Source organism: Oenanthe melanoleuca, chromosome 24 (genome assembly GCF_029582105.1).
Source record: "Oenanthe melanoleuca isolate GR-GAL-2019-014 chromosome 24, OMel1.0, whole genome shotgun sequence".
NCBI lineage: Eukaryota > Metazoa > Chordata > Aves > Passeriformes > Muscicapidae > Oenanthe > Oenanthe melanoleuca.
This window is the reverse complement of record NC_079357.1, coordinates 4772168-4794851: the sequence shown is the minus strand read 5'-3', so window position 1 is coordinate 4794851 and position 22684 is coordinate 4772168. Positions and strand designations below refer to the sequence as shown.

The following is a 22684-nucleotide window of genomic DNA, read 5'->3' as shown; positions in this document are numbered from 1 at the left end:
AGGCGGGCTCATGGGGCGAGGATGTCCCATGGCCACGAATAATCAGAGGGAACAGCTGGAATATTGATAAGGGGGGAAAACGGAAATCAAATGAAAAGTAGAGGGCAGAGAAGCAAAGGGAAAGGAAAGCAAAGCACGTCCTGGAGCTGCGAGCAGCACAGAAGCCCCCTGAGGAAATGCCTGCTTGATGCAGCCTGTCTGGATGGGCTGGGAATTTTAACTTCAGCGCTGCTTCGGATCCAACAAGTTTAAATCTCTCTGCTCCCCGCAAAGCTGCAGCGGCCAGGGCAGCGCTGCACAGCTGGTGGGAGTTTGGGCTCGGTCTCAACCTGGATCTTTACAAACTGCTCTGCCACTGGCTGAGGGGAAAGGGGCTAAAAGGTGAGTCCTTTCAATCATAGCAATAAGAATAAGCGATTCTAAAAGTAGTTTAAAGGCCTTTTGATATCGCGGCTGACGCTGGCAGGGTGAGACGATTGATAAATAATCCACTGCAGGCTCTGGAGAACTGGCTCCAAAATATGCAGATGTATTTATTTACATGCACAGGCGTAATTGCAACGGGGAGGTAAAGGAGGGGAGAGGGGGGAGCGCTAATCAGGGGTAAAGAGCAGAGCGGGGGAAACCAATATGGGAATCCTTGACCCCAGAAAATTTACTGGCGAGGCAAAATTACCTTGTCCCTCCACTCCGCCTGCCCCCACCCCCCGTCGCAAGTTCAGAAGCAAAAGAAACTGGAATGTGTTAGGAGGGAGGACGACAGGGAAAAAAAAAAAAAAAAAAAAAAAAAAGAATTGTACTTATCAGAAACACATTGTCCGCTTCAGAGCCGCTTGCCCTCCCGTGCCAGCTGGACGGGCAATAAATACTTTAAAAATCAATTAAAGGGGGGTTACGTGCAGATAGCGAACTTTTATTTTCCAGTTATTGGACTGTGGGGTTTTTCATTGTTTTGTTGGTTTTGGGGGGGGGGGGGTTTTTTTCTGTTTTTCTTTCCCTTAACTCCACGGGTGGCTCCAGGGACCTGGGGGTGCCCCGGAATTTGCGGGGTCTCGCCGGGCAGCTTCATTAACGCAGTTCTGTAATTAACCCTGGGATTAGAGCCGCGCTAAAGGCGCGCTCTGGACCGCACAGTTTTTCCTCAAGAGCTTGGAAAAAAAAAAACCCCAAGCCCAGCTCGTCCTGCCGGCTGATTTTCCTGCGGTAATTCCCGGGGCAGGCTCTGACCCTTCCTTCATCGGGGATGTGTGCGGTACCCGCGATCCTTAATGATGCACCACTGACACCTCGCTAATTACACCGTGCTAATTGTGTTCTGGCGCGTTCCAGAAGGAGGAGAACCAGAGAGGATCGGGGAGGACGAATAAAATCGGTTTGTGGAGGTTTTGGTCTGTTTGCCCACACGCCGTCACGTTTTTCAGCATTGTTTTTAATCCCTGCGTCTCTGTAGTGACGATTTTGGGGGTTGGAGGCAAAAAAAAAAAAAAAAACAAAAAAAAAAAAAAAAAAAAACAAGCAACCCTGTTCATCAGGAGTTTGTCAAGTCTTAGGAGTACAGAAAAACAGATGGGGGGTGCCTTGAGTCGGAGATAAAGTCTGAGCAGGACCCGAAATAGAAATGGGATTGACAACCCTGAGAGTTTTTTTTTTTCTTTTTTTTTTTAATATTTGCAGCGATGCTTCCTTGCGGAATATTTTTTAATTTATGGTTTAATTATTGTTGGTGGGGAAGGTCCCTTAAATCAGTCGGGGCCGGCGGGTTAATGGCTCGGGATGGTTTCAATGAGCCAGGAAAGGCAAGTGCCCCTCGCTCAGCCAAGGGAAACCTTGGGCTGCGAGTCAATGGGGTTAACTAGGCTCGACATGAAAACACGAGTATTTCAGCTGCCTTTTAATTGTTGGCTAAGAAATTCAGTTAATCAAATGTCAAACATTCCCCTCTGCTCTGCTCAAAAGTGTAGGATGCTCTTTTCCTGAGGAGGAGGCAGAATCCAAAGGAAAAACCAAACTGGTATTTAAAAAGAGAAATAAACCCCTGCTCTGGGAGACTCTAGCTTGATTTTAGTTACTGTGTTGATGTGGTTCTCTGTCCTTTTAAATTTGCACTTCAATGCTTGGTCATCCCCCTCTAAATTTTATTGCCAATCTTATTATTTAAACTGGGCTTTATTCCTTTATTTTTCTACATGAATCTATATGACTGGGAGTATTTTTATGATTTATTTCAGGTCAAATTTAGGACCTTTAAATACATCTAATAAGCAAGTAAGGATGTTTCAGACTGTACCAGACACTTCGTCTTACGTCAAGGTAAGACATGACAGCATCTTTAAACAGGTAATGTGAAAAATTACAATCCTCCCAAATTCACAGTCGTTGCTATTGGTGGAAAAATCTCATTCCCTTTCTTACTGAATTTAGCTGGACAAAGATCCCTCGATCTTCAGTGGGAGAGGGGTCAGAGACTGAAATATCAAATTTGTCACTTTGGAAATGTGAGTCAGAAGTTGCATCATCGGGGACCAGCAAAGAGTTCTGGTGGGCTTGTCTCTCATCCTGATGCTGGGTTTGCTGGGTTATCCCATGGCCAGGCTGTCTTAAATTCCAGTCTGCTCCTGGTTTGTTGCTCTGGAACCAACCATGGGCTGTCCTACCTCTCATAGTGGTTCCTTGCATTTCCTTCCCATTTTCTGCTTTCCCAGCCCCCTAACCCTGAACCAGAGCTAAATTTCATTTCTCTTCTCTGCCGTGCCAGCTCTGAATTCCACATGCAAGATGATCTGTGGAGTTGTGTGGTTTCTGAAAGGTGCATTTCAGAGTGGATTTAGAGGGGAAATTCTGAATGAGTTAAAGGCAAACATCTCTCTCAGCTGCTGAAGCATGAATTGTCACACCAGGCAGTGCTGTGAACACTGGGATTTCTTTCTGTGCTCCTGGAGTTTCTTTATGTGCTTGAACGTTTCCATGCAATTTAGTGGGAAAATTAACTTCAGTTGTTTTGTTTTTTTTTTTAACTGATATTACCAGATCTTACACTCTGAATACTTATTTCTCACACACACACACACACACATACAGATATAGATATAGATATCCATTTATTTATATAAGTAAAAGAATGGATCTTACCATTTATTTTGATGGGCCACTTTTGCCTCTTCCTTTTTAAAAAGATTAAAACAAAAAACTAAAGCAGGGTTGGCACAGCCTTGTCCCTTTATACCTCAGCTGAGCTCTATATTATATTTGACATCATATGGGGTTTTTTTCACAACAGCTCCCAAGAATGTAAATAAACCAAGCTGGGACATCTGGGTTACACGTTTGAGGCAAACCCTGCATGCTGCAGCACTTAGGGAAAATCTAAACCACAAGCTTCTCCTGTCTGTGAAGAAACACAGGAGGGTGTTAACTAGAGCTGGGTGGATAATTTGTAATGAATAATTTATTGCAGGAATTTGGTCTCTCATTTTTTTTTTTTTTTTTTTTTTTTTTTTTTTTTTTTTTTTTTTTTTTTCCTTTCCTTGTCTCAGTGATCTGTACCCCAACTAGGATTTTCATGTACATCCACATTATTTGGGATGATCCACTGGATGATTCCTGTGAATGAGCCCGAGGTTATGGCTCAGTTTGGGCAGCTCGTTGGGACAATTAGTGGAAATGCTGGCTTGGGATGATCCCAGGCCTTGTGGCATTGGGTGAGCTGCTGCAGCTCACATTTCTAAAAAAAAATCCAGCCAGGAATGGGCAGGATTCCCCTCGGGCTGATATCCCCCAAAATCCCGCTCCCATCTTGGTGTTTCAGGGAATGCTGGTGACTTAATTTTGCTCATGGAGCTTGCATTGCTCTGGACCAGGTTCTGGAACAACAGAAATTGTGGGGAACAGCTGAAATTCAAGTCTGGGGAAGGCAAACCCCCTTGAGCTCCAGCAAAGGAAGATGTTCCCCAGTGCGTGCCTGGCTGTGGCCAGCTGGGGCTGGGGCTGTGGAAATGGCCCGGGATGCTGTTTGCAGTGAGGGATGGAGGATCTGTGTGTCCTCTGGTGTCTGTCACTGCTTGGGCTGGGAGGCACACCCAGGGCTGCTCCTGATAGGAGCAAGATTCCTTTGGAATCAAGTGGAACCGAGACCCAGGCGAGAATCACTGAACATTCCAGCAGGATCGGGGATCCTGTCCTTGTCTGTGCCGGGGCAGCCTCAGGAAGAGCAGGCAAGAGGCTGGGACAGAGTTTGTGCTGCACCCGGAGCTCTGTTCAGAGAAGTTTGTGCTGCACCCGGAGCTCTGCTCCCAGAGGTTTGTGCTGCACCCAGAGCTCTGTTCAGAGAAGTTTGTGCTGTACCCGGAGCTCTGCTCCCAGAGGTTTGTGCTGTACCCAGAGCTCTGCTCCCAGAGGTTTGTGCTGCTCCCAGAGGTTTGTGCTGCACCCAGAGCTCTGTTCAGAGAAGTTTGTGCTGCTCCCAGAGCTCTGCTCCCAGAGGTTTGTGCTGCTCCCAGAGCTCTGCTCCCAGAGGTTTGTGCTCTGTCCAGAGCTCTGCTCCCAGAGGTTTGTGCTGCACCCAGAGCTCTGCTCCCAGAGGTTTGTGCTGCACCCAGAGCTCTGCTCCCAGAGGTTTGTGCTGCACCTAGAGCTCTGTTCAGAGAAGTTTGTGCTCTATCCGGAGCTCTGCTCCCAGAGGTTTGTGCTGTACCCAGAGCTCTGCTCCCAGAGGTTTGTGCTCTATCCAGAGCTCTGCTCCCAGAGGTTTGTGCTGCACCCAGAGGTTTGTGCTGTACCCAGAGCTCTGCTCCCAGAGGTTTGTGCTCTATCCAGAGCTCTGCTCCCAGAGGTTTGTGCTGTACCCAGAGCTCTGCTCCCAGAGGTTTGTGCTCTATCCAGAGCTCTGCTCCCAGAGGTTTGAGCTGCTCCCAGAGTTTTGAGCTGTATCCAGAGCTCTGTTCCCAGAGGTTTGTGCTGCTCCCAGAGGTTTGAGCTGTACCCAGAGCTCTGCTCCCAGAGGTTTGTGCTGTGTCCAGAGCTCTGCTCCCAGAGGTTTGTGCTGCACCCAGAGCTCTGCTCCCAGAGGTTTGTGCTGCACCCAGAGCTCTGCTCCCAGAGGTTTGTGCTGTACCCAGAGCTCTGCTCCCAGAGGTTTGAGCTGCTCCCAGAGGTTTGTGCTGCACTCAGAGCTCTGCTCCCAGAGGTTTGAGCTGCTCCCAGAGGTTTGTGCTGCACCCAGAGCTCTGCTCCCAGAGGTTTGTGCTGTACCCAGAGCTCTGCTCCCAGAGGTTTGTGCTCTATCCAGAGCTCTGCTCCCAGAGGTTTGTGCTCTATCCAGAGCTCTGCTCCCAGAGGTTTGTGCTCTATCCAGAGCTCTGCTCCCAGAGGTTTGTGCTGCTCCCAGAGGTTTGTGCTGTACCCAGAGCTCTGCTCCCAGAGGTTTGTGCTGTACCCAGAGCTCTGCTCCCAGAGGTTTGTGCTGTGTCCAGAGCTCTGCTCCCAGAGGTTTGTGCTCTATCCAGAGCTCTGCTCCCAGAGGTTTGTGCTCTATCCAGAGCTCTGCTCCCAGAGGTTTGTGCTGCTCCCAGAGGTTTGTGCTGTACCCAGAGCTCTGCTCCCAGAGGTTTGTGCTGTACCCAGAGCTCTGCTCCCAGAGGTTTGTGCTGCACCCAGAGCTCTGTTCAGAGAAGTTTGTGCTGCATCCAGAGCTCTGCTCCCAGAGGTTTGTGCTGCTCCCAGAGGTTTGTGCTGCTCCCAGAGGTTTGTGCTGCTCCCAGAGCTCTGCTCCCAGAGGTTTGGGCTCCCCTGTTGGGACTCAGTGTCAGGGAGGGATGAGCAGTGGGATGCTGGACTCTGCTCTAGCACAGCCCTTCCTCCTCAGCTGAGGGTATTTTGGGCAAGGATCCTGTCTCAGCTGTTTTGTCTGCAGAGCTTCTCTCACACTGATGGCACTGGGGAAATGATTTGTTCCTGTGCTTAGAAAAACCAACAGGATTTCCATGGAGTCTGATCCAAAATTTCCTGGAGACAGTGGAAGTGTCTGCCCCTGACTCTGAGTGTTTGAGTTGGGACCAAATGGTACCTGGGCAGTTCACTCAGAGCAGCTCATCCAGGTGGGAATCCAGTGAAATTCAGGGAAGTTTGAACCTTAAACACGTGGGTGGGGTCAGTCTCTGCCCCTCTGAGTTTGGAGCTTCCAGTGACTGGAGCACATCCAGGGGTTCTGACAGTGCCTGGCCTCTGCCAGGAGAGCTGGGGGTGATGAGTGCTCCAGGCATGGTGAGTGAGCCCAGCTCCTCCCTCCACTGCTGCATTTCCCCATCTCCAGAGGGTGGGTGCAGCTGAACAAGGTCCCACTGAGACCTCCCTGCCTTCCTTCCCTTCCTGCTGCCCACACTGACCTGGGAAGGCTTCCCAAGCTCTGTGGAGAGCAAAGTTTGAACAGCAGAAGATTGAATCCCAATTCCTCTCTCTTTCTCTCATTCTGTTTTTTTTTTTTTTTTTTTTTTTTTTTTTTTTTTTTTTTTTTGTTGTTGTTTGTTTTGTTTTATTTTTTTCATGTCATTCCTTCTCCAAAAAAACCTTTTTTGCTGTCTTATGGAAGGGAGAAGTATTTTCTTCATTATTTTTTACAAGAAAAAGAGAGATTGGGATTGATCTTTTCTCCAGATCCTCCCCAGGAGATGAGCAGTGTGAATTCAGGTTTCCTCCGTGCCCTGGACAGAAAAGGTCTCATTTCTCTGGGCTGGAGCACAGAGGGGGTGGCAGCAGGGTGTTCCACAGGAATTCCCAGGGGGAACAAATTCACCAAATATCCTGTGAGCACCTCCAGGCCAGGGGGTTCTTGCCGTGGCTGAGGTGAGGTGAGGGAGCTGCAGGAGGCAGAGGTGGATTTCATTCTAAAATGCTTTGTTTTAACAAGGATTTTTCTGTGGAGTCACTCGGATTGGAGCTCAGCTTCTCGGTGCTGTAACCTCGATTTCCATCACAGTGCAGAGGGGTTGATGAAATCACTGATAACAGATCCCACAGAACTCCTCCAGGGGAACCCAAGCTTCTCTCTCATACCCACTTCCTACCGGGGTCTTAATTCAATGGAGGGCTGGGAATTCATAGAAATAAAAATAATTTTGATCCTTCATGGCTTATTCTGCATAACTGTTGAAGAATTTCTGTTCCTCAGAGCATTAGGGACTGACTGATCTGCAGGTATTTAATAATTCAGTGTATCAGAGGGTGCAAATCTCACCTAAACACATTCATCAGAGAATGAAACATGGAATATAACTGGGAAATTAAATTTTAAAAAAAGGCAGCACTGGAGTCCTGAGTGGAGAGGTATGGAAAGAATTAGGGCCATAAGCAAAGCAACATGATGCCTGAATTCTGATTTTTTAATTATTACCACTGTAACGAGCTCCTCCAGGTCACAGCCGCCCTCAGTCCCTCCTGCCCCAGTCTGTGGGTTCAGGTGTGCCTAGAGGTGGCACAAGGATCGTTTGGTGCTTCATTATTCAAAATTCATTATTCACCCGCGCTCTTCTTCTGCCCTCGGGCAGCATCCAAATGCTTCATGTCCCCTTTATCGCCTCCTCCTCGCCCACCCGAGCTTCTGCTTTCGCTTCCCGTGCCCTGCCCGCCCCGAGGCAGCCCGGGAGAGCCTCTCTCCCTTTTTCCCGCTCCTGGAGCCCCTTTTTCCCGCTCCTGGAGCCCCTTTGTCCCGCTCCTGGAGCCCCTATTTTCCCGCTCCTGGAGCCCCTTTTTCCCGCTCCTGGAGCCCCTTTTTCCCGCTCCTGGAGCCCCTTTCCCGCTCCTGGAGTCCTTATTTTCTCCTGGAGCTCCTTTTCTACCTCCTGGGAATTTTTTCCTGCTCCTGGAGCCCTTTTTCCTGCTCCTGGAGCTCTTATTGTGTCCTGGATCCCCTTTCCTGCTCCTGGAACCTCTTTCCTGCTTCTGGAGCTCTTATTGTGTCCTGGAGCTCCTTTTCTACCTCCTGGGAATTTTTTCCTTCTCCTGGAGCCCCTTTTCCTGCTCCTGGAGCTCCTTTCCTTCTCCTAGAGCCTCTTTTCCTTCTCCTGGAGCTCTTCTTTTCTCCTGCAGCCCCTTTCCTTTTCCTGAAGCACTTCTTTTCTCCTGGAGCGCCTTTCCTGCTCCTGGAGCTCCTTTTCTACCACCTGGGTATCTTTTCCTGCCCCTGGAGCCCCTTTTTCCTGCTCCTGGAACCCCTTTTCTACCACCTGGGGATCTTTTCCTGCTCCTGGAGCCCCTTTCCTTCTCCTAGAACCTCTTTTCCTTCTCCTGGAGCTCTTCTTTTCTCCTGCAGCCCCTTTCCTTTTCCTGAAGCACTTCTTTTCTCCTGGAGCGCCTTTCCTGCTCCTGGAGCTTCTTTTCTACCACCTGGGTATCTTTTCCTGCTCCTGGAGCCCCTTTTCCTGCTCCTGGAGCCCTTCTTTTCTCCTGGATCCCCTTTTCCTTCTCCTGGAGCTCTTCTTTTCCCCTGGAGCCCCTTTTCCTGCTCCTGGAGCCCTTCTTTTCTCCTGGAGCTCTTATTTTCCCCTGGAGCCCCTTTTCCTGCTCCTGGAACCCCTTTTCCTGCTCCTGGAGCTCTTCTTTTCTCCTGGAGCCCCTTTCCTTTTCCTGAAGCACTTCTTTTCTCCTGGAGCGCCTTTCCTGCTCCTGGAGCTCCTTTTCTACCACCTGGGTATCTTTTTCCTGCTCCTGGAGCCCCTTTTCCTGCTCCTGGAGCCCTTCTTTTCTCCTGGATCCCCTTTTCCTGCTCCTGGAGCTCTTATTTTCTCCTGGAGCTCTTCTTTTCCCCTGGAGCCCCTTTTCCTGCTCCTGGAGCCCCTTTTTCCTGCTCCTGGCGTTTCTGCTCTGTCCAGTTTCCACTCCAGGTACAGCCCCAGCCGCTCCAGGGAAGCCCCTCCCGGGGAAGCCCCTTGAGAGAGGCGAGGAGAGGGCGGTGAGGAGCGGCTGTGCTGCCCCGGCATCTCCCCGCTTCTCCTCTCCCCCTGTGCCGTGCCGGGAATGACCCGAGCTCTGCGGAAAGCAGCCCCAGCCCTCGGGAAGGGCACGGAGGTGGATTTTTGCTCGGGAAGGAGCTCGGTGCAAGCGCGGGGTTCTCGCCCTAAACCTGGGTTTAACGCAGCCCTAAGGTTTGTAGGGCTGCACAAAGAAGGACATTCATGGAGGGAAAAGGGGCTGCGTGGCTCGGAACAATATTGAGTTTGTTCTTGCTCTCCCTCCGCCTGCAAAGTTTACAGAAGCCCTATAGAGAGAGGGGCTAAATTCATTTTTTTAAGGACAAAACAGTGAAGTTTTCTTTGGAGCGGGCACTGCCAGAGCCTGGCTCGGGCACGTCCCTTTCCCGCTGAGCAGGAGCAGAGGGCAGGTTCCCAGAGAAACACCCCGGGATGTTCTCGGTGGTTCTGCGGGAATTTGGGGTGCCTGGCGCTCAAACACCCGGGATGTTCTCGGTGGTTCTGAGGGGATTTTGGGGTGCCTGGCGCTCCGAGCACCCCGGGATGTTCTCGATGGTTTTACAGGGGATTTGGGGTGCCCGGCGCTCCGAGCACCCGGATCTCGGTGGTTTTACAGGGGATTGGGGGTGCCTGGCCGAGCACCCCGGGATGTTCTCGGCGGTTCTGAGGGGATTTTGGGGTGCCTGGCGCTCCGAGCACCCGGACCTCGGTGGTTCTGAGGGGATTTGGGGTGCCTGGCGCTCCGAGCACCCCGGGATGTTCTCGGTGGTTCTGAGGGGATTTTGGGGTGCCTGGCGCTGCAGAGGGACCCGGGAGGGCTCAGCCCCGGTGCTCAGGGATGAGCGGGCAGAGCCCTGCCCGTGTTCCCAGGAGCAGCTGCAGAACCTGAGCCCGGCGGGAAGGGGAAAACCAAAACCTCCCTGGGCTGTTTATTCCCCAGTCCAGGTGCTGATGCTCCTGCTGAGCGCATCCTCCCGAGCTTTATCCGCTTCTGCTTATTCTTTTTTTACCCTTTCGCCATCCCTGGCATGAGGAGGTTCCAGTCCCCTCCCCTGGGCTCGGAGGACGGGACAGGCACTTCCAGGGAGGGGGGCACTGCGGTGGCTTCGGGGCCACCAGCTGCTGTCAACTCCCACGTCACTCCCCTCCGCGGTCACTAATTACGTTTATACCAAATCGTTTCTCTTTTTTTTTCCCCTTTTTGACACCCATTTCTCGGGGCACAAACGCTGGATAATTGCCGGACTTCAGCAAGTCGTTGATTAACGCCTTACGACAACTTGGTGCTTAAGGATTTAGGTCTTGTGAAAAATCCGTGTCCCCGTGTCCTGCCTTTTTCCGGTGCTCAGCCCCCGGGGAAGGGCTGGCATTGTCCTTTCCCGCTTTACCTTCAAGACCCGGCTTGAATTTAAGTCGAGGTGGGAGAAAAGTTGTTTTACTCCTGGAATTGTGGCACTTTGGAGCTTTCTAAAATAAACCGGGCACAAGAGGCGAGCTTTTCCAGCAAGCTCCGTCTTCAGGCAGCAGCAAGCAATCCCCCTCCCCAGCGCTGCGACTTTTTAACGGCTCAATTCTTTCCCAATTTACAGAAAAATGCCCCTCTCCCAATATGCGAATCCAGCGAATTTTATACTCCAGCCCTCCCTATGCTCTCCCAGCCCCGTGTTTAGAAGGAGAGGAGGTATGGAGGGAAAGCAGAGCAAAAAGAGAAGAAAAGAGAGAGTGAATGCTAAAGGGGAAAAAATGCTTTAAATCTTTCCTGTAAATCTCCAAATATATGAAGCCTGAGGAACAAATTCAAAGCAGGCACGGCCGCCTGAAGAGAAGTTAGAGAGAAATATTCTGTTCCATTCAAGCGCATCAAGGGTCTCGCTGAAGTCTTGTTTGGCTAAGGTCAGACGAGACTGGGTTCTCCAATAAAAATAAATCTCAAATTAATTATGGCCTCAAGCGAGGGGCCAGACGTTCGGAGCTAGTGCACTGCAGTCTGTTTTTTTGGCCTTCAGTATTTTTGTTTTTTATGCCTCAGCTTTTCAATAATTGCGGGATGGGGGAGGGAGGGAGGGCGGGGGCTGTTTTATTGGGACATGGAACTCAAATAAAAGCAGCCAGGACACCCCTGGCTCGCCCCGCTCGCCTCTCATTGCGATGCAGCTTCAAAGCTACTGCATCTTCTCCACCCCACTTTTAAGACATTATGTTTTACTTAGTAGCGATTAGCAGGGAATAACTTCCCGGCTTCAGGTTCGCAGATCTCCTGGGCTCTTCCTGTAGGGAGGAGGGACCCGACCCTTCAGTTCTGCGCCTGCAACACTCTCCTGATTCCCTTTTATTGCTGCAGCTGAAAAGCGGAGGTTTGCCCAATTAGTTGGGTCTAAAATTGGGATTCGTTTCTGGGGATCAAATCCCAGGGCTGCAGTTTGGGTTTTTTGCTCGTAAGAATGTGGGCTTAGAAAATAAACAAACACGTCGCGTTTTTCTTTCTGCCATGGGGTCGGTGCCAGAGGAAAGTCAGAGCCGGGGATTTTAAACCTTCACGGGAGCTGGGGGAGAGTTTCCGTCCAGGGAAGGCTGGAGCGGGATAAACTCTGGCCCTCTGCAAGTACGGAATGATGAGAATTGTACAGAGGTTTAGAGAGAACAGAGTGTATGACAAGTTGTCTAGAAAGTAATATTATCAGATGTAGAATGCACACAATGCACCCAGCGCGGGTTATGTAAATACACGGTATTGAAAGCTCTCTTTAAAAAGGGAAAGCTTTGACACATTTAGTGGGAAATGAGGCACTTTCTAGCGCCAAAACCAGGGTGTGGATGTCGGAGTTTTTTTGAGCTCCCCTCTCCTATCACCGCGTTAGTTCACAGCGACATTTCCAGGCTGGGCTCAAGGACAGCTCAGCTGATGCTGTTGGGATCAGAGAGGGTGACAGAAGCCAATTCCCTCTCCCATCATCGAAAAATGAGATTCCCAACCTGCAATGGGGCTCGGGAAGGTTTTCATGGTGTTTATTCCTAGGGAATAACCGGACAGTTTTGATTATGGAGTGATGCCCGCTAATCTCTTGTGGGTAGCAGAGAGAAAACCCAAATCTTTGGGGTTCTGCGAGAGCCTGGCACCGAGCTGCACGGAGGGTTAACTCCTCTGGGTCTGGACACAAACAGCTCCAGGCCACATCCTCCAGCGGCTCCTCATTCCTTTGGTTCGGATCGCGCCGAGCGCGGCGTTTTCACCTTCCCCGTGTGGGACCAGCCCTAAGGACTGGGACAGGAGCTGAGGACGTGCCAAGCGCCTGAGACCAATACTGAATAATTAAAAACGCCGCTCGACAATTCCGTTCCATTCATTAGCGGCGTGAAAGAGAAAAACCATAACAATAACAACAATAATTGTGGATTAACTGATTTCTACCAGCCTGTCCCGATGTAAGCACTTGAAATCTTCCATGGCTGCCAAGATCAAATGATTTTCCAGATGTCTGGTGGTGACCACATTAAACAGATCCTAATTCCTTTGCTGTACGTACATGTGCATCCAAAGGGCGCTCATTGCTCAGCCCCGTGCCCGCCTTTCCCCTGCCTGTCTGGGCTCTCTTCTTCTTGGTTAAATGCAGTTCAGTAACAGCTGAAACTCGCTTAGATAACAGTTAAATGCTCAGTTAGGTAACAGTTAAAACCTCAAATAACCAAATACCCAGTCAAATACTCAAATAACAGTTAAATGCCCCGAGTCACGGCACAACCACCTAGGATGATTCAGAGCTTGGCACAAGGAGGTTATGAATACAAACTTTTCCAAAAAGCATGGCATAACTTCAAAGGTGGCTTTGGGTTTGGTTTTGAGGTTTTTGGTGTTTCTTTGTTTGTTTGTTTGGGGGGGGGGTGGGGGATTAAAACAAAAACTGAAAGAAAAAATAAAGCATAGCTTCTATTCTTGGTTATTTGGGAGAAAAATAGCAGATTGTTGGCTTGGTTTTAGAGTGGGTAACACCTTCGCTCAATCCCTTATCTCTTGGATTCTCCCAAATGTTGTTTAGACCAAACACAGGATGAAAAGCACGGAGCATCCCTGTCACACCCGGTATCACAAAGTGACCTGAGCAGGCTCCGTTCGAGTCGTGCCCAACCATGCAAAATGAGCCCCGCGGGTCACGGTGCCCGTCTGGTCATAAAATGCAGAGTTGGGTTCCTAAAATATCTCCCGGTGGGATAGCGGGGGGTCTGTTTGGCAACTTCCCGTCTTTGGGAGCGCCGGGGATGCGCGGCAGGAGGCGGATCTGTGTGTGCCTTCAGCCCGGAGCTGGGCAAAGGGGGTTGGAGGTGTTGGGCTCAGGGGTTGGAAGATGTTGGGCTCAGGGGTTTGAAGGTGTTGGGCTCAGGGGTTGGAGATGTTGGGCTCAGGGGGTTTGAAGGTGTTGGGCTCAGGGGTTTGAAGGTGTTGGGCTAAGGGGGTTTGAAGGACAAGGTTTGGCTAAGGGGGTTGAAGGTGTTGGGCTCAGGGGTTGAAGGTGTTGGGCTCAGGGGTTGAAGGTGTTGGGCTCAGGGGGTTTGAAGGTGTTGGGCTCAGGGGTTGAAGGTGTTGGGCTCAGGGGGTTGGAAGGTGTTGGGCTCAGGGGGTTTGTAAGGTGTTGGGCTCAGGGGGTTTGAAGGACAAGGTTTGGCTCATGGTTTTGAAGGTGTTGGGCTCAGGGGTTGAAGGTGTTGGGCTCAGGGGTTGAAGGTGTTGGGCTAAGGGGGTTGAAGGTGTTGGGCTAAGGGGGTTGAAGGTGTTGGGCTCAGGGGTTGAAGGTGTTGGGCTCAGGGGTTGAAGGTGTTGGGCTCAGGGGTTGGAAGGTGTTGGGCTCAGGGGTTGAAGGTGTTGGGCTCAGGGGTTGAAGGTGTTGGGCTCAGGGGTTGGAAGATGTTGGGCTCAGGGGTTGAAGGTGTTGGGCTCAGGGGTTGGAAGGTGTTGGGCTCAGGGGGTTTGAAGGTGTTGGGCTCAGGGGGTTGAAGGTGTTGGGCTCAGGGGTTGGAGGTGTTGGGCTCAGGGGGTTGAAGGTGTTGGGCTCAGGGGGTTTGAAGGTGTTGGGCTCAGGGGTTGAAGGTGTTGGGCTCAGGGGGTTTGAAGGTGTTGGGCTCAGGGGGTTTGAAGGTGTTGGGCTCAGGGGTTGAAGTTGTTGGGCTCAGGGGTTGAAGGTGTTGGGCTCAGGGGTTGAAGGTGTTGGGCTAAGGGGGTTGAAGGTGTTGGGCTCAGGGGGTTTGAAGGTGTTGGGCTCAGGGGTTGAAGGTGTTGGGCTCAGGGGGTTGAAGGTGTTGGGCTCAGGGGTTGAAGGTGTTGGGCTCAGGGGGTTTGAAGGACAAGGGTTTGGCTCAGGGGTTTTTAGGGTGTCGGGCTCCTCCCCCGTGAGCTGGGCACGTTTTCAGGTGGTTTCCCCCCGCCTGTCCCGGATCCCCGGCTCCCCGACTGTCGGTCCCGCAGCCCCGACTCCAAGTGCCCTGTGAGGTCGGTGGGTGACAGAGGCTCCTTCCAGGGGATTTTATCCCTTTCCTTTCGCGGTTGAGATCCTCAACCTGTCCTCTCCCTCACCCCCACCTGCGTTGTTTGTCGGGGCTGGTGGGGAGCGTTGTCTGGAGAGGAAACCATTCGGGTTTAGAAAGGATGCGTTTCACTCTTCCTTTCAACCTCTCCCTTTGCCGGTCGCTGCCTCCTCCTGCCATGCGGGAACGCCGAGGGGAGCCGGGACCGCAGCAATGCCGGGGGTGGGGGCAGGACAGAGGGCAGGGAAAACCAAGAGGAATGAGGAAAGCAAAGGGTTAACCGCGATTTCTCTTAATTGAACTCCAGTTTTGTGGCCCTAGGCAAGGGGGGACCTGACCCCGCTAGCAGCATCCAGATGTGCTGCTCTCGGGGGACCCCGCGCAGACCCCGGAGCGCGGAGCAGACAGGAGAGGCCGCGGCTGCGGGGCTGTCCCTGCGCCCCCCTCAGCGCCGGCGAGCAGCGAGCCAAAAACCTCCGGGTCTGGTCACGTTCAGCCCCGTGTCTGCATCCGAACTGCAAACTTGTAGCTGAATTGATGAGGCTAATTTCAGAGGAGGGGGAGGGAGGGGAGGGAGGGGCAAGGGGGATCTGCGGCTCTCTCCTGCCAGCCTCGGGCTTGGAGAAATAAAGTATTAATAAAGCATCTCTGCCGCAGCCGGGGAGAAACACTGGTGCCATTATTGCATTTCCCTTTTGGAAGGGGCAGGATAACTTTGGATATCATTTTGCTTCCCCTCATCCCCTTCCCCGTGGCCGAACTAAGGACGGGGGAAACAAAAAGCCTGGACACGACTGGCACTGGACAAGGTAACGCTCTCCACCTCGGGCAGGGCGCCGTCCTGCCTTGACACTTTTGTTTTTGGGTTCCCCCTCCTCTCCCGCTCTGCTGTGTCCCCGTTTGTGGGCAGAAGGGCCGCCCCGGCTGTCGCATGCTGAGCTCCGAAGTGGCTCTTTTGGCCAGGGCGGGGGAGGGGGCAGCAGGACAGGCGGGTATTGTCTCCTTTGCCCGGCTCCTTTGGAAGGGTTCGGCTTTTCCCGGAAAAAGGAAAACGCGCGTTTCTCGGCTGCTGCTCGCTCCGCTTTGAACGAGAGGCAGAATCGCAGCCAGGGGCTCCCGGGTCTGGAGCGAGATTTAAAGGCTGTGGGCTGAGGGGTTGTGTTTGCTGTGCCACCGGAGCGGTAAATTCGGCTGTTCCGACAATTCTTGTGAGGTTTTGACATTTTAATCAGTTGGGGGGTGTCCCCCCCCCGCGCTCTGAGGGGGTTTAACATCTCAGCGAGGAGCTCGCGCTGTGAGAGGAGGCAGGGAAAGGACTCCCGCACCTGAAAGAAATGAGGGAAATCCATCCGTGCCAGAGCCTTCCCTTCCGAGCCTCACATCCCACCCCGAGAGACGAGCGGGAATGAGGGGAAGGGGCGAGAGCGGCCAGAGCCTGGGGATTAAACCCGGGTTTCATCGCTGGGCCCGCTGTCTGTCTGTCTGTCTGTCTGTCCTGCATTATTGCACTCACCGCTCGCTCCTGTCCCCCTCGGCTCACGCTCCGTGCTGGGAGGCGTGAAGGAGAGGGCTCGCAATGTGCTTTAAATACTTTTTAATCGCCAGACTTTTTCTTTTCTCCCTCCGCCTGCCGTCACTGAATTGCATTTACGGTTTTCTCCCTTTAATTTTTCCCGTTGACTGGAAAACGCATTAATAAAAAAATCTGTGGGAAGAGACGGAAATTCAGTGAGTCAGGCTAAAGCTGCTCCAGCCAAAAGAAAAAAAAAAAAAAAATGGCAAAACCCCACGTTAAACTAAACGTGGGATGACACAGGCTGCCTAACGGGGCTGGGGTGCGAGGCGAGGTCTGCGCTGGCCCGGCTGTCCCAGCGACAAACAAGAGCTGTGACAGAGGTGCCTATTGTTCTGCCCCTTCTTATCTAAATGGAGCAAATATCCTGTATGTAAAATATATATATTTTCATCAAGAAGGCAGGACCAGCGTAGAGACGAAGGTTTCCTCCTCGAGTGACTTCACTTCCCAAAATTAGCAGAAAAAAACGTTTCATCCGGTTAACTGTCTCTTTTTCGCGCTGCTGCAACAACCAAAGTTAAAAAAAGAGAGAGACCGAGAGAGAGGGAGGGAGGGAGAGAGAGAGGGGGAGAGAGGCTACGGAGAGAGCAACAAAACCGCTGGAAGGGCAGCGAGAAGAGAGAAAAGAGAGAGAAGGATAAAAAACTTCAGGAGGCGTCAGTCGCAGGCTAAACCGGGTCAATGTGTGGAATATTGCTGGTCCCGGCTGGAAGTTTTTCCCGATGGACGGCACTATTAAGGTAAGGGGCAGCAGGCTGGGGGTCCCCTGGCTGGGGGGGCTCTGGGAGGGGGCGCGGGGCTGGGGGCCGGCTCCGGCCGGGCTCTCTCCTCCTCCTCCTCCTCCTTCTCCTCCTCTTTCGCCGCCGCCGCGCCTCGGGGCTCTCCCGCCGCCTCCCCGGTGCTCGGGGGTTCGCAGCCGGCTCGTAGCCGTGGGCCAGGGCCGAGCAGGGGCAGTGCCAGGGCCAGTGCCGGTGCCAGTGCCCGGCTCCGGGGGCAGTGCCAGGGCAAGTGCCGGTGCCAGGGCCAGCGCCAGGGCCAGTGCCGGTGCCGGTGCCAGGGCCGAGCAGGCGGCAGTGCCAGGGCAAGTACCAGCGCCAGGGCCGGTGCCGGTGCCCGGCTCCGGGGGCAGTGCCAGGGCCGGTGCCAGTGCAGGGCCAGTGCCAGCGCCAGCGCCAGGGCCAGTGCCGGTGCCCGGCTCCGGGGGCAGTGCCAGGGCCAGTGCCGGTCCCAGAGCCAGTGCTGGTGCTGGTGCCAGTCCCAGAGCCAGTGCCAGTGCTTGTGCCGCTGCCAGGGCCGGTGCCGGTCCCGGTGCCAGTGCCGGTCCTGGTGCCAGTCCCGGTGCCAGCCGCTGTCCCAGGCTGCCTCGGAGCCGCCCCAGCCGTGCTGGAGCCCCCGGCCCCGGTCTCTCCCCCGGCCCCGGTCTCTCCCCCGGCCCCGGTCTCTCCCCCAGCCCCGGTCTCTCCCCTGGCCCCGGTCTCTCCCCCGGCCCCGGTCTCTCCCCCGGCCCCGGTCTCTCCCCCGGCCCCGGTCTCTCCCCCTGGCCCCGGTCTCTCCCCTGGCCCCGGTCTCTCCCCCGGCCCCGGTCTCTCCCCTGGCCCCGGTCTCTCCCCCGGCCCCGGTCCCTTGCCTGGCCCCGGTCTCTCCCCCGGCCCCGGTCCCCGCTCCGGCTCTGCGGGCCGCCCGTGCGTTCCCTCCGGCGGCTTTTTTGGGGTTTTTGGCGCGGAAAAAGCCTCGGGTTGGAGGAGAAACATCACCCTGGCTTGGGGGAAAGGGAAGCAGAGTGTGGCAAATAAACCACCGACATAACCAACCTCTGGTGGCCTTGAGCAAGCAGGGACGCTGCTGGGGCTGCGAGAGCAGTTCCCCTCCTGCGCTCGGGCCGGGCGCTCCCGAGTCCCTGCACGGGCAATCCGAGCCCTGCCGGGCTCCCTGAGCGCACGGGAGGCACTGGGCTGCTTTGGGGGACCCCCGTGGGCTTCCCACGGGCTCTTCTTGGGGGAGCGCTGCGGAACAGAAGCCGCTGGAACGGAGGAGCCTTGAAGCGAGAGACGCTGTGGGTGTGTTTGGGTCGGAGGATTTCGAAAGATGCCTATCGCCTGGCTGGGTGGGGTGTCGAGCTCGTCTTGAAAGTGCTTCTTTTTTTTTTTCCTCTCTCTCTCTCTTTTTTAATTTTTTTTCTTTTTTTTCTTTTTTTTTTTTTTTTTTTTTTTTTTTTTTTTTTTTTAATTTTGCTGACCTGAGTAGAACGAAGCTGCAAACGGGCAGGAACTGAAACTGTCTCCCTTAGATTGCAGCTTGTGACAAGTGCACGGTTTGGAAGGGTCTCAAGAGAAGGGGGAGGGAAGGAGATGGTATAGAATAGGAATAGAAAATGGAAAGAGGAAAGAAAGAGGGAATGAAAGGGTGAATGTCAGAAAGGAAGGGAGAAAGCAGGAGTGTTGAAAGCACAATATTTGGGAGGTATGGCTGGAATAAGACAGGTTTTCCCCTCCACCTCCTGAGATCTGTAGCAAAAGTAACTTGGGCCTCATTCAGGATACATTTAATGCACCACAACCTCCTTTGATTTATGGAGCCCTAAATATTGTCCAGTGAAAGTGCAGAAATTGCCCATCTGTGCCTTTGCTGCGGCACACACGTGGAGCTGCTGTTGTGCAGGAGCCCCGAGCCCCATTCCCCGAGCGGGGCTGGGCCATTCCCCTCGCCCTGAGCCCCCCGAGCTGCCGCTCCCCCCGGCTGCGGTTCGGGGATGAGGAACTGTGACACCCCGGCTGCCTCAGTCACGTTGGAGGCTGCGGCCGAAGGAGGAACTCGGCCACATCCCAGGTCACTGCCCCGGGCTGGGGCTGCCCTGGGGCTGCTCTCAGCTGCTCTGCCACTGCCCTGCTAGTGCAGCAGTCCTGAGCTTCTTGGGGCTGGGAGAAACAGCATCCAGACACAGCATCTCCCCCTGAGTTCCAGGGTCAGCAGCACTTTGCAGGTCCCCTCTAAAAATGTGCCCTCTGAAATTCTGTGCCATGCACTGAGATCAGTGCTCCTGGCCTGCCCAGAGGATTGGCTGAGACTCCTTGCAAATTTTCATTCAGGCAGAAAAGAGAGGGTTCAGGGAGTGGCAGCTCCCCACACGGAGAGCTTTGCTGCAGGGAAGGGTGAGACCCCCAGCCTGGCTTCTCACAGGTGGAGGGCAGCACAAGAGGATGTGGCTGGAGATGCTGCAATGTTTTTGGTGTGCTGAGCTCTGTATTTAACCTGTGCTGCAGGGTTAAGGGCACAGCAAAGCAAACCCGGGCACATCCAGAGCAAAGCAATTTAAAAGCAATTGTGCCCTCAGCTCTGCTCTCCCATGTAGGCACTGATTTCTCTCAGGGCTCTGCATTTCTGTTGGGAAAAATACGGTACAAAGATGCACATCAGTGACTGGAGAGCAGGAGAAGCTGAGAAAGGTTCTTTCATCATCTACAGCAAGAACACGGGGTGGGCCCAGATGAAATCTGAGTTCCGGCGTGGGGAAAGGCACTTCCCCCAAACCCAGGAACATTCCTGTCCTTGGAGAGGACGAGTGCTAGATTTGGGACAGGGCTGTCCCCTCCTGAGGATTTTCTTCTTGAGCAATTTAAATTTGACCAGTGACTTTTTGAAAGCCTATGCAATACTGTTTTACAGACTAATTGTTTTAATTGAGCTGAAGCCTTTAACTGCTGACTGGCAGACGCAGGGATGTGGCTCCAGCCAAATCTCTCCCTTTGCCTGCAATCTCCAATATTTGGCTTTGCTCTCCTCTTCATCTTTTTATTAGAAAGGCTCTTGATGCCTCTCTCACTGCTGATTTTACCTCCCTGGAGTAGTTTAACTTCACACCTGCCCAGCTGCAGGTGAAGGATAAATCCACTGGAGCCTTGAGCTGTCCCAAGGGCTCAGAGTCACACTGGGGAAACAGGGCATGGTATATAAATAATAATAGAATAAATGTGGTTGGGATGATCCTTGTGGCAAGTGTGAATTGAGTTGTCCTCAGGCTTTCAACCCAAACAGGGCTCCATGGATATGAACACAAAGCACAGGATCAGCTTGGGATTTTAAATCATGCACTGACTGACATCACACGTGACAGTGCTGAGCCATGGACATATTTTTATTTATTCACAAAGGGTCATTTACGTTGGAGAGAATCAGATCACCTGCTGAGGAGGTTGGTGGCGATTTTTGCTGCATTCCCCAAATAATCTGTGTAATACCTGCCATGAGAGGAGCTGGCTGGCTTGGGAAGTGCCCCTGGAGCAATGCTCAAAGAGCTCTGTGGAGAGAGAAGTGCAGGAAATCTTTCTGAGTTATTTCCACCTTCTGTTCATATTCTGTGGACAGATGATGATGGGAACCAGTGAAACTCCTGACTCTTGTGTTTTCTCTAATTTTAAAGTCACCAACATTTTTATTGTGCCTCTAGTCTTTCAAATCCCATTTTCTTTGGGTTAGCACCCACCACACTTTGCCTTGCACTGTGTTTGGCAGAACTCGGGTTGTGTTGCCACACAATACATCAGAAAAGATGCTCATGCATGGCCTCCCTCCCAACAACAAATGGTGTGGTTTCGAACTGCTTGAACTGTTTCAGTTCCACTTTAGAGCAGATACACTTGCCAGAGCCTGCCTGTTGGTGAAAAGCAGATTTCGTGTGGCTGTTGCCCTCGTTCCATGCAGACGGGTTTCTCCTGCTGTTGTGGCCATCGGGGAGCCCCTCTGGGTGAGGGTTTTGCATTATTCAAGGGAGGACGAGCGTGTCCTGGGATGAGGACTCGTGTTTGGCGTTGCCATAGCGAAGGGTGGGGCCGGTTTTGGAGCCGTCGCCGTCGTTTGTGAGCTGCAGGCGTTTGCTCTGCTCTCAAACTTGGCCATCGGGCTCTCACACTAAGAAAACGTTTCCTTTTTGAGCAATTTTAGTGTGTGTTTGGCTCGTTTTAATCACCCAGCTTTGGCCCCTGGGGATGGCCTTTCCTGGCTAAAGGGTGTTGACTCGTGGGGCAAGGCTCCTAATCTCCACGTTGGAAAAATAATAAATAAATCACAAGGATTTGAGGGACAGCAACTTTCCATGTGGCTGTCCCTCAAAAGCAATTTGGAACAAAACCATCTGGAATTTCCAGGGCATGAACAGCAATACCCTAATCCCCATTCAAAGATATTTAGATTGCATAACAACTTTCTAACATCAGAAACCGTTTGGAAAGGTTTTGTGATGGGGATATTTTGATTTTTCCCTTCAAGATCTGTGTGCAAAGGGATGTCTCCTGCCCTGGCATGAACGTCCAGCCTTGCTGTCCTGCTGGCTGCTGCCAGCTCAGAGTGCATCAGAGTGCCTTTTCTGAGCCTCTAGTGCGTTTTTTTCCTGCTCAGAAAATTATGATTGCTCTGAAGAAAACCTTTACCCCACAAAACAATGCAGCTGCTTGGATTTGAAGCCCTTGGGGTTTCTCTCTGAGGCTTTGAGGAGGTGCTGTAGTTTCTCTTCACCTCCACAGGATGTGGTCACTTGAAGGAGTAGCAGTGCATGTCTTGAGGATTTCATGTTTATTTTAAATATTGATTTTCATTCTGGGCTATTCCTTCAGTGAGATGGGGAGGAACAGCTTCTGTCCCTGCTCACCTCTGCTCCCACTGAGTTCTGTGGGTGCAGGAGCTGCTCCTGGCAGGGTCACCCCCAGGACGGGGGGCTGCACCCCGAGTGACTCTCAGTGACACCCTCAGGTGAGAGATGCTGGGGGAGGGCACTTGGAGCAAGGTTTTATTTCCTCTGGGTCTCACCTTCCTGGATTTACAGGAGTTTTTCCTCTGGTTCAGCTCCCATCTGCTCCACATCAATGCACAGCCTCAGCACAGAGCATCTCCCAGTTTTTATTTCCCCACAACCCATCGGTGTTTGAGGTTCTTTTACAGCCCCTCATCACTGCCCTTGGAAAACAAAAGTCTCTGCTTGTGCCTGAGTTCACCTGAGCACTTAGAGACCCCAAGTCTCAGCTCAGTGCAAAAAACAGGAGAATTAAAGGAGCCAGGGGAGCCTTAACTGCAGGGTTTGGGTATTTGTGGGTTTGCTGACCACCTAAAGCTGCAGAAGCCTGGTGTGCATGGATGTGCCCCTGGGATAAACAGGTCTAACACACTGAGTTTAGTTCTACAACTTGGTTTGAGGCCAATTGGCACCAGAAATGGGAAATTCTCTTCAGATCCCTCACCTGAAGTGGACAGCAGCTCCCTGTGCCTCTCCTGCCCTGGTGCACACCTGGACACAGGTGCCCTGTGCACACAAAGCTCTGGCAGCTGAAAGGAGCTGCCTGAGGCACCTCAGTGACCCAGGGCCTGCCACACACCCCAGGGACATTCTCTGAGCCAGCAAATGTTTTCAGACAGGGCTGTGGCTGCACATTTACACCTGGGTTTGAAATACAGGCTAAAATATCCCCCCAGTGTGGGTTTCTGCCTCCTTTGGGAATCATTTGGGAACCATACCCCCCAGCAGTGCCTGATCTGCTCTGCTGAGCTCCAGGTAGCAAAACCTGCAAGCTGTTGATGCATTTTCTGCTTGTTTTCCCCCTTCCTCTCATCAGCAGGCCACGTAATTACTGATGTGTATCTCCCCCAG

At 52.6% G+C, this 22684-nt stretch overlaps 1 protein-coding gene and 1 long non-coding RNA gene across 5 annotated transcripts in view; one reads left to right on the top strand and one right to left on the bottom strand.

Moving 5' to 3' along the window:
- The first annotated feature begins 345 nt into the window (after nucleotides 1–345).
- The window catches only part of FLI1 (Fli-1 proto-oncogene, ETS transcription factor), a 91131-nt gene continuing 68792 nt past the window's right edge, over nucleotides 346–22684 (top strand). The window contains exons 1-2 of one of the 4 annotated variants that reach the window (XM_056509575.1): nucleotides 346–381; nucleotides 2229–2310. In XM_056509575.1, coding sequence (XP_056365550.1) covers nucleotides 2272–2310 — 39 coding nt within the window. In that variant the 5' untranslated portion in view covers nucleotides 346–381; nucleotides 2229–2271. Of the gene's footprint in view, nucleotides 382–2228; nucleotides 2311–16347; nucleotides 16791–22684 lie in introns of those variants that run through there. The other 3 variants (XM_056509577.1, XM_056509576.1, XM_056509578.1) reach the window with 3 other exon arrangements.
- On the bottom strand, nucleotides 14753–18125 carry LOC130262441 (uncharacterized). Its single transcript, XR_008842120.1, has 3 exons — nucleotides 17862–18125; nucleotides 15988–16179; nucleotides 14753–15799 (listed from the first exon to the last, which is right to left on the bottom strand). It is a non-coding gene; the product is annotated as an uncharacterized LOC130262441 (long non-coding RNA).